The 9,146-nt window shown below is 59.2% G+C and overlaps 1 protein-coding gene across 1 annotated transcript; it reads left to right on the forward strand.

Moving 5' to 3' along the window:
- Window positions 1–3,465: 3,465 nt before the first annotated feature.
- Window positions 3,466–8,122, forward strand: SLC22A31 (solute carrier family 22 member 31). The gene is given in 11 exon segments (XM_087419622.1): window positions 3,466–3,589; window positions 3,592–3,733; window positions 5,425–5,528; window positions 6,101–6,203; window positions 6,420–6,466; window positions 6,469–6,525; window positions 6,564–6,645; window positions 6,745–6,959; window positions 7,375–7,466; window positions 7,617–7,657; window positions 7,930–8,122. Coding segments are annotated over 11 exon segments (1,188 nt in total). The 5' UTR covers window positions 3,466–3,477.
- The last annotated feature ends 1,024 nt before the right edge of the window (window positions 8,123–9,146 follow it).

Here is a 9,146-nt window from a genome sequence, read left to right on the forward strand (position 1 = left end):
GCTGGGAAATCTGGACATTCACACGCAAAACAATGAAGTTGAACCCTTATCACGTACTATATACAAAAATTAACTCAAATTGGATCAAAGGACTAAATCTAAGAGCTGAAACTATAAAATGCTCAGAAGGAAACCCAGGTGTAAATCTTCTTGATGTGGGCTTTGGTAATGGTTTCTTACATTTGACACCAAAAGCAGGAGCATAAACGGAAAAATCAATTGAACCTCATCAACATTAGAAACTTCTGTGCATCAAAGGACACCATCAAGAAAGTGAAGGGGACGGCCCAGTGGCCTAGTGATTAAGTTCACCTGCTCTGCTTCAGTGGCCCGGGGTTCGCAGGTTTGGATCCCGGGTGCAGACCTACACACCACTCGTCAAGCCATGCTGTGGTGGCGTCCCACATACAAAATGGAGGAAGATGGGCACAGATGTTAGCTTAGGGTCAATCTTCCTCACCAAAAAAAAAAAAAAAAAAAAGAAAGAAAGTGAAAAGACAACTACAGGATGGGAGAAAATATTTGCAAGTCATTTATCTGTTAAAGCCTACTATCCAGAATACGTAGGGAACTCTTACAACTGAACAACAAAAGCCATGCAACTCAAGTGAAAAATGGGCAAAGGATTTGAACAGTTATTTCTCCAAAGATATACACATGGCCAACGAGCATGTGAAAAGGCGCTCAACATCACCAGCTGTTAGGGAAACGCAAATCCACAAGGAGATAGGGGCCGGGCCGGCGCCGCAAGCGGTTGGGTGCGTGCGCTCCGCTGTGGTGGCCCGGGGTTGGCTGGTTCGGATCCCCGGCGTGCACTGAAGCACCGCTTGTCAAGCCATGCTGTGGCGGTGTCCCATATAAAGTGGAGGAAGACGGGCTTGGATGTTAGCCTAGGACCAGTCTTCCTCAGCAAAAAGAGGAGGAATGGCAGATGTTAGCTCAGGGCCGATCTTCCTCACACACACACACACACAAAAACCACAAGGAGATACTTCACCTCCACTAGGTGGGTATAGTTCTGTGGGTTTTTTCGTGTGTGTGTGAGGAAGATCAGCCCTGAGCTAATATCCATGCCAATCCTCCTCCTTTTTTTCCTCAAAGCCCCAGTAGATAGCTGTATGTCATAGCTGCACATCCTTCTAGTTGCTGTATGTGGGACGCGGCCTCAGCATGGCTGGAGAAGTGATGCGTCGGTGCGCGCCCGGGATCCAAACCCGGGCCGCCAGCAGCAGAGCGCGTGCACTTAACCGCTAAGCCACGGGGCTGGCCCAGTGTTTTTTTTTTTTAGAGAAGACAACAAGTGTTGGCAAAAAGGTGGAGAAACTGGAACCCTTATATTGCTAGTGGGAATGTAAAATAGGCAGCTGCTGTGGAAAATTGTTTGGTGGTTCCTCAAAAACTTAAACCTAGAGTCACCGTATGAGCTAGCAAGTCGACTCCTAGATAGATCCCAAAACAACTGAAAATAGGGGCTCAAACAAATCCCTGTACACAAATGCTCACAGCAGCACATCACAACAGGCGAGAAGTGCAAACTACCCAAACGTCCATCCACAGAAGAATGGATGACACAACGGGACATCACCACACGATGGAACGTTGTGCAGCATACAAAAGGATGAAGTCCTGATACCAGCTGCAGTGTAGGTGAACCTTGAAAATGTTCTTCTAAGTGAAAGAACCAGCCCCCAAAGGCCACATACTGTTCTGTTGGTGATTACTAGGGGGCTGCAGGAGGAGGAAGAGGGAGTGTTACTTACTGGGGACCAGGTTTTCTTTTGCTGTGATGAAAATATTTTGGAACTTGATAAAAGTGTTGTTCCACAAAATGGTTAGTTTTATGTTATGTGAATTTCACCTCAAAAATTTTTTAAAAGCCAGTAACATTCTTAAATGCAAAACATCGCCAGTTGGGAAAGAAAATAGAATGCCAATCCAGAGTCCCTTCACAAAGCAAAAAGAAAGTAAGTTACTTAAGAAAACTGTTCTTGAGGGGGTCGGCCCCGCAGCATAGCGGTTAAGTGTGCGCGCTCTGCTACTGGCGGCCCAGGTTTGGATCCCGGGCGCGCACCGACGCACCGCTTCAGCGTCCCACATGCAGCAACTAGAAGGATGCACAACGATGACATACAACTATCTACTGGGGCTTTGGGGAGAAAAAGGAGGATTGGCAATAGATGTTAGCTCAGAGCCGGTCTTCCTCAGCAAAAAGAGGAGGATTAGCACGGATGTTAGCTCAGGGCTGATCTTCCTCACAAAAGACAAGAAAACTGTTCTTGATAGTGCGGTGGATTCTGACTCCTAGCACCCTGTGTAGGGGGCGGGGTCCCAGGTAAGAGCCGGGTCTTCCCGTGCCAACCTCTCACCTTCCTGCCTCTATCAGACATGCTCCCTGCTATTAACCGGGTTTTGAGGACCAGTTTTTTTCAGAAGTGGGTGGCCAGGTCCTCCGTCCTAGTCTGTCTTAGTTTGAAAGCTCCGTTGACACCTGTCCACCGGTGACCTGCTGGTATGTGGAATACTGAAGGCAGAGCTTTCAGTATCACAGCCACATGCAGCCACCACAGTGTGACAATGACAGATGGTGGTGTGGTCCCCTGACCCGGACAAGGACCCGGCCTGAATCCTGACCCCCAGGGCTAGACCCCCAGAGCTGACTCAGGAAAACCCAGTCATCATCTCCAGGACCTGCTGTAATTTCCTCCCTGCGAAGAATAAAAGTTGGAAACAAAGGCGACCCACCTTGTTCCCGGGGAGAGCCCGCAAGGTGGGGCGACGGGTCTCTCCTAACCACGGACGCGCGCCGCTCCGGACAGTCCCCTGCAGACTGGGGCGGGTCAGCATCCCTCGAGATCGACTCAAGACTAATCCACGACGACCCTCAGACCCCAGAGGACCAGACGCCGCCCGCACACTCCGCCCGGCTGTAGCGCGGGTGGACAAAGGACGGTCCGAGCGGGACACCGGAGCTGGACACCCTGAGCTGGACGGTCCCAGCCGGACAGCCGAGCCGCTCCCTCCCACGGCTGCAGCGCCGCATCCTGCCGCCAGGGGCCAGTGGCGGACCGCGCTCGGCAGGCCCAGACCAAGGCCGGCGCGGGATCCAGTGCTCTTCCAGCCCGCGAACCCCGCCCGCCCCCGGCCTGTGGGGCCCACGCCGAGACCCCGACGCCCCCGACCGCCTGAGGGACCATATGCCCGGGGTCCGCGGGAAAACCCCCTGCGCGGCCAGCTGCCCTGACGCCACCGGACCACGCGCGCAGCCCCGCGACCACGCCCCGACCACGACCCTCGTGAGCTCCAGGCCACAGCCCTGCCGGCCACGCCCCGCGGCCGAGGACCCAGTGTCTTGCTCTGCCCTCTCGGGCCCCGCCCCCCTAAGGCCCCGCCCTCCGGCCCCCGCCCCGACGCCCCTCCAAGCCCCGCCCCTCTAGGCCAGCCCGAGCGCAGAGCCCGCGGGTGGAGCCGGAGGCGTAGATGCTGCGCCGGGGGAGGTTTCGTGCGGCCCGACGCTTGCTGACCGGCGCCGCGTGGCTGCGGTGCGTGGCGCTGGGGGTGGCGCGGGGCTCGGAGCCGCTGCTCGCCGCGCTCTGGCGCGCCACTGCCGGCCCGACCCCGCGCTGAGCGCCCCGAGCCCGGCCCGACGGCACGTGGGCACGTGGCCCTGCACGCGCGGCTGGCGCTACGCGCTGCCCCGTCACCCAGATGCGCGCGCCCAGCCAGCCCGAGGACGGCCTGGGGTGTTCTGCACCCTGCCTCTCTGTCCCCTCCTCCGCGCGGGACCTCCGCCCTCTGTTCCCCCGTCCTCCCCTTTCTCCTTCCCCGTTACTCCGTCTTCCCCTTCCCTCTGTCCCCCATCTCCTCTATCCTCTCTCCTCCGTCCTGCCCACTTTCTCCGTCGCTTCCTTCTCCGTCCCCCCTCCTCTGTCCCCCTCATTCTTCTGCCCTTGGTCTACTGGGGCTTTCAGTACTGGGGCTCTCATCTGGGGGGTCAGCCCCCTCCTGTCGGATGGCGCAGCAGATGCACAAGTAGGCAGGGTGCCAGGCCTAATGGCAGAGTCTGAGGACCGAGGGCTGCCCAAGTAGGGGGGCAGCCTGGGGGTGCTGGGGGCGGGGGGAGTTAAGCTGAAGGTATGAGCAGGTAGGCACCTGGTGATCAGCACAGCCTGGAGTCCACTTCAGTGCCATGGACATTTTGACCAACCTGTGGCTTTGGGCTGTGTGGGTATGGACATGGGTTCCCAGGACAGGAGGCTTTGAGTCAAGGGAGGAATCGGGTGGGCCTCCCACCTGTGAGGGATGTGCAGGCTGGACTAGAGACAGTGCGCGAGGGCCCACTCGAGAGTCTGCGTGGGAAGAGATGGGGGGGCATCTGGGACCTGCCGTCCCCGCCTCCCTCTGGACAGCCTCTGCCTCGCAGCCCCACCCCCACCCCCACCCCGGGAGGGTCGGCCCTAGCGTGGAAACTGGAACAGGGTTGCCACATGCCTGCCAGGCCTGGGTGGGGCCCTGGGACCTCTGGGCTTCTGTCCTCCACCACACCCGTTCCTCCTCACACCCGCCCTCCTGTTTGGTGTATTGATGGATCAGCACCCCACCAGCTTCCACAAATGGTTGGATTTTTTTTTAAATTTTATTATTATTTTTTTTTGCTGAGGGAGATTCACCCTGAGCTAACATCTGCTGCCAGTCTTCCTCTGTTTGTATGTGAGCCACCGCCACAGCATGGCCACCGACAAGTGAGTGGTGTAGATCCGTGCCCCAGAACCGAACCCTGGCCTCTGAAGCAGAGTGCACAGAACTATGCACTAGGCCCCCTGTGCCGGCCCTAACAAACCTTCGGATTTCAAAACAAAAACTCTGATATAGGGTGACCCCAAACGGTACATTCAGCTTGGAGAGAAGGCACAGAAACCTGGAAGAGGTGGTGGGGGGTCAAGGGCCCTTGACTGGGAACAGCGAGAGAGCACAGCCTGCAGCCTGTTCCGTTCCAGAGTCACTCCTCAGATGAGCAAGGAAGGGGGGGGGGCGAGGCCCTTGGATCGTGGGCACAGCAGGTGGAAACTAGGGGGCCGGTGTGGCAGGAGAATGACAACCAGAGAGAGGCGGGTGACACCCAGTCCAGAGAAAAACAGAAACAGACGTGGGGCTCTGTGTGGGTATCCTGGGGACCCCGTCATTACCCCCTGGGGGGCTCAGACCAGGAATTGTTCTAGTTCCATGCGAAGACCACCAGAGTCAGTAGACCACACTTTGTGACCTTGAGCAAATCCGTCACCCTCTCTGTGCCTCAGTTTCCCCTTCTCTCCAGGAAGGAATTGGAGCAGGACACCTAGAGCCCCCTTCCAGCCTGATATTCTGGGAACCCCAGCAAGGAGGAGGGGGAGGGCCCTCGCTGGCCGACAGGTGGCTGGTCTCCCCCAGGTGGAACCTCGTGCGTGAGGACAGCTGGATGGTGCCTCTGGAGCAGACCAGCCACCTCCTGGGCTGGCTGCTGAGCTGTGTCCCCTTGGGCACAGCCGTGGCCAGTGAGGCGCTGCCCCTTCCCTTCTGCCCCGGCAGGTCTCCCCTCAGGCCCCCTCAGGGTCCGCCTAGACCCCTGAGCTGTCCTGACCTGCCTCCACATGTGTCCCCTGCTGCCCACCAAGTGTGGCCTCCCTGTTCTGTTCACGGGCCTGGGGCCAGCAGGGCCCTTGCTGCCAGCTTTCCTGCCCTGCCCTGCCCTGCGGCTGCTTCATGAGGGGCATCCCTCACCCTCTACATGGCTTGTGAGTACCGTGGGGGGCTGCTGGGGGGTGCCCACTCAGGCCAGGCCTCCTACCCCACTGGAGGGGGACATCGGGTGGCATGGGGGGCCTCGCCAGCACCCCTGTTGGGGGGCCCTTCCCGAGAAGGCGGGAGGGACACTGCTCCTTGTGAGCTCTGCTGTCTGTGGGCAGACCCCCAAGGTGGAACAGCCAGCGAGTTGGCCTCAGATGTCCAGCCCTGGGGCAGGTCATTGACTGGTCCCCACAGGCCTCGACAGAGCGGGCCTCCTGAGAGGGCTTGGCCTCAGGCCATGTGTGTCAGCTCAGGCCTGGAGCTGTGCGACACCCCGCAGCACCTGGCTTCTCCCCCGGGGCCAGCCTCTTGTCCATGGTGGGCACTCTGCTGCTCACGCGGGACTCGCACCTTCTGCAGGGGATTCCTGCTGCTCTTTGGGGGTAAGTGTGGCGGGAGACTGGGCAGTGGCCACTGTGTTGGCCACGTGTGTCACTTCCCTCTGCACCTCCATGCAGCACCAGGCACGTGGGCATGGGACAGGGACACAAAGCCACACAGTGTCTTGCCCCCCTGGGTCCAGGGAGGGGGCGTTGACCCCTGCCATCACGGCGGGGAGGACCCACAAGCATCCTCACCCCACCCCTATGGGTTCCCAGCTCTGTTCCCTGGTCTCCCTGCTGGCTGCTGGCCACGGGGCAACTAGCCAAGCCAGGAAGATCCTGTGGGACTTGGTGGAAGCTAGCGGCGTGGACCCTGAGGACAGTCGAAGGAGAGCTCCTGGGCCGTGGGTAACGCACGAGCCAGAGAGAAGGGCAACCTGGGTGCCGGAGGAGGGAGGAAAGGCGTCCCCTGGAGAAATGAACTCCTCCTGGGCTTCGGTGCGTGAGGAGGGGAGGGCGCAGGCGGGCGAGGGGGTCTGCGCCCTCCACCCAGGGGTGGGGGTTTGGTCGCTATTGTCCCTGGCTCAGGCTGCCCTCCCAGGCTGATCGGCAGGGGCCTCAGAGCCAGCTTCCTTGGCAGTCTGTCCCTGCGTGAGCCCGCCTTCTACCAGCCCTAATTCCTGGCTGCCGGCCTGGAGGCAGTGGCCACCGTCTTCCTGCTCCTGAGGTCTGATCACTGGGGGTGCTGCCTAGGCCTTGCTGCTGGGCACCTTGGTCAGGGGCCTGGGTCCCTGCTGCTCCTTGCTACGGTCCAGTGTGAGTGCGGGTGCTGCAGGCTATAGGGTTGTCGTTTTGGGCTGAGGGTCTGCCCGATGCAGGGGGTCCTGGGATCAGCGCCCTCCCAGGGCCGTGCGAGAGAGGCACAGGGCACTGGGTGTTGGCAGGAGGCTGCTGTTCTCTTCACCCTGTCCATCTCCCTGTTGTACACTCAGGGAAACTGAGGCCCAAAGAGTTAAGGGGCCAAAAGGACCCTGTGCTAAGGGGTTGAATGTAAGGGTCTGGTTTGGATGGGGGCAACGTGGAACACCTGACCCCCAGGCACAGAGGGCAGGCGCAGTGGGAATGAGTCGAGGAGGCCAGGCCCCGTGGAACCCTGAGACATGGATGACGGGAGGGAGGGGCCTGGGCCAGCCTGGCGTGGGCAGCCTGGGAGTCCTCTCTTTGTCCCCTGACCTGCAGGGCTGGACTGTGCTGTCCCTCTCTGTCCTGGGACTCCTGGCCTCCCGGGCTGTGTTTGCCCTCAGCAGCCTCTTTGCAGCCAAGGTTTCCCCACAATGACCGGGGGGCTCTGGGCTGTCCTGCCAGCCCAGCACCCAGACCCCCGCCAGCCCACTCAGGGGCAGACAGAAGGGAGGCCCAACCCCCCAGCCCACCTGGCCTTCCTGGCTCCATTCCATCTCTACCTGAGTTCAGATCATCTTCCTGGGGGGTGTGGGGGACATGGTCACAGAAGGGTCTGGACAACAACTCAGGAATGGGGGAAGGGGGAGGAGAGGAGATGGAAGCCTGGGGTGGGGGGATGGGGCGACGAGGCAGCCCGCGGTGAAGGCAGAATTCCAGCGGAAAAATTGTTTTCCAATTTTCTAATGAAAATAACAAAACTTGTTCCAGGGCAGGGAGGAGAAGCTTTTCCACAAAAATTACCAGTTTCGTTTTCCTGGACCCCCACACCTTTGGTTCTGCTAAGGGCCAGCCCCTTCCTGTGTGTCCATGTGTCCATCTGCAGGAGGCCGCCCCCCACCCACATGCATAGTCGGCACGGCTTCCTCCTGCCACACGTGGTGTTCACTGCCTCTGCCCTCCTCGCCTTGCCCCACTTACTCTCTGCTTCTCTGCTGCCACCCCCTCCAGGACCACCTGCCCCCACCGCCCTGCCACCCCCGGCTGGCCAAACCCCCAGCAACATTGCTCCCTCCTAGTCGCGCCTGCGAGCCAGGATGGGGATGGCAGTCAGGGCCCAGGACACAGCTGGTCCAGGCGAGGTGACCACGCTGGACAGACACACTTCCCTTCAGATGGCCACGTCAGCACAGGCCTCTTGGGAGGAGCCATGGGGACAGCGTGGAGGGGTATCCCAGGCTGGGCCCCTCGGGGCCCCCCACCATGTGTGGAGGAGAGAGGCGTCCGTGGAACTTAGTGTCCTTGCTGGGTCTTCCCTCAGGCTGCACCCTGGTGTGGCCACGGGCCCACTGGGACCAGTTCAGCTGACCCCGTCTTATCAACAGAGTAATTAAGAGCAGTTTTTCAGGAACTGAGAGTCCCCCCTCGTCCAGGTCAAGCCAGTTGAGACCACCGACCCATCAACTGGGCCTGCATGAATGCCCAATAGGTGACCTTTTGACATTAGGGGAATGCAAACACCACCCTCAGATCACGCTAGCGCAGGGCCGGCCCCGTGGCTTAGTGGTTAAGTGCGTGCGCTCCGCTACTGGTGGCTCGGGTTCAGAACCCCGGGTGCTCACCGATGCACCGCTTCTCCGGCCATGCTGAGGCCACGTCCCACATACAGCAACTAGAAGGATGTGCAACTATGACATACAACTATCTACTGGGGCTTTGGGGGAAAAAAAAGAGGAGGATTGGCAATAGATGTTAGCTCAGAGCCGGTCTTCCTCAGCAAAAAGAGGAGGATAAGCATGGATGTGAGCTCAGGGCTGATCTTCCTCACAAAAAAAAAAGATCACGCTAGCACCACCAGTTGGTGAACACGCATCCTGTGAAGAGCCATGAGGCTTGTCCAGGTAGGTCATCAGTGACCTCATCTCTCCTCACCTCCAGTCTTCCATCCCCACACTTCAGGCCGCCTCGTCCTTCCTCCCATGAATTGTGCCCCAGGCCCTGGATCGGGGAGACAGAGCTGAGAGCTTTTGCCTCCTGTATCCTTGCCGGTCGACCTCGAAATAAAGCCTTTCCTTTTCTCGAGAGTGGTAATTGGCTTCTTAT

The sequence above is a fragment of the Ceratotherium simum genome, chromosome 30, assembly GCF_057802395.1.
Source record: "Ceratotherium simum simum isolate JZ-2026a chromosome 30, ASM5780239v1, whole genome shotgun sequence".
Lineage (NCBI taxonomy): Eukaryota > Metazoa > Chordata > Mammalia > Perissodactyla > Rhinocerotidae > Ceratotherium > Ceratotherium simum.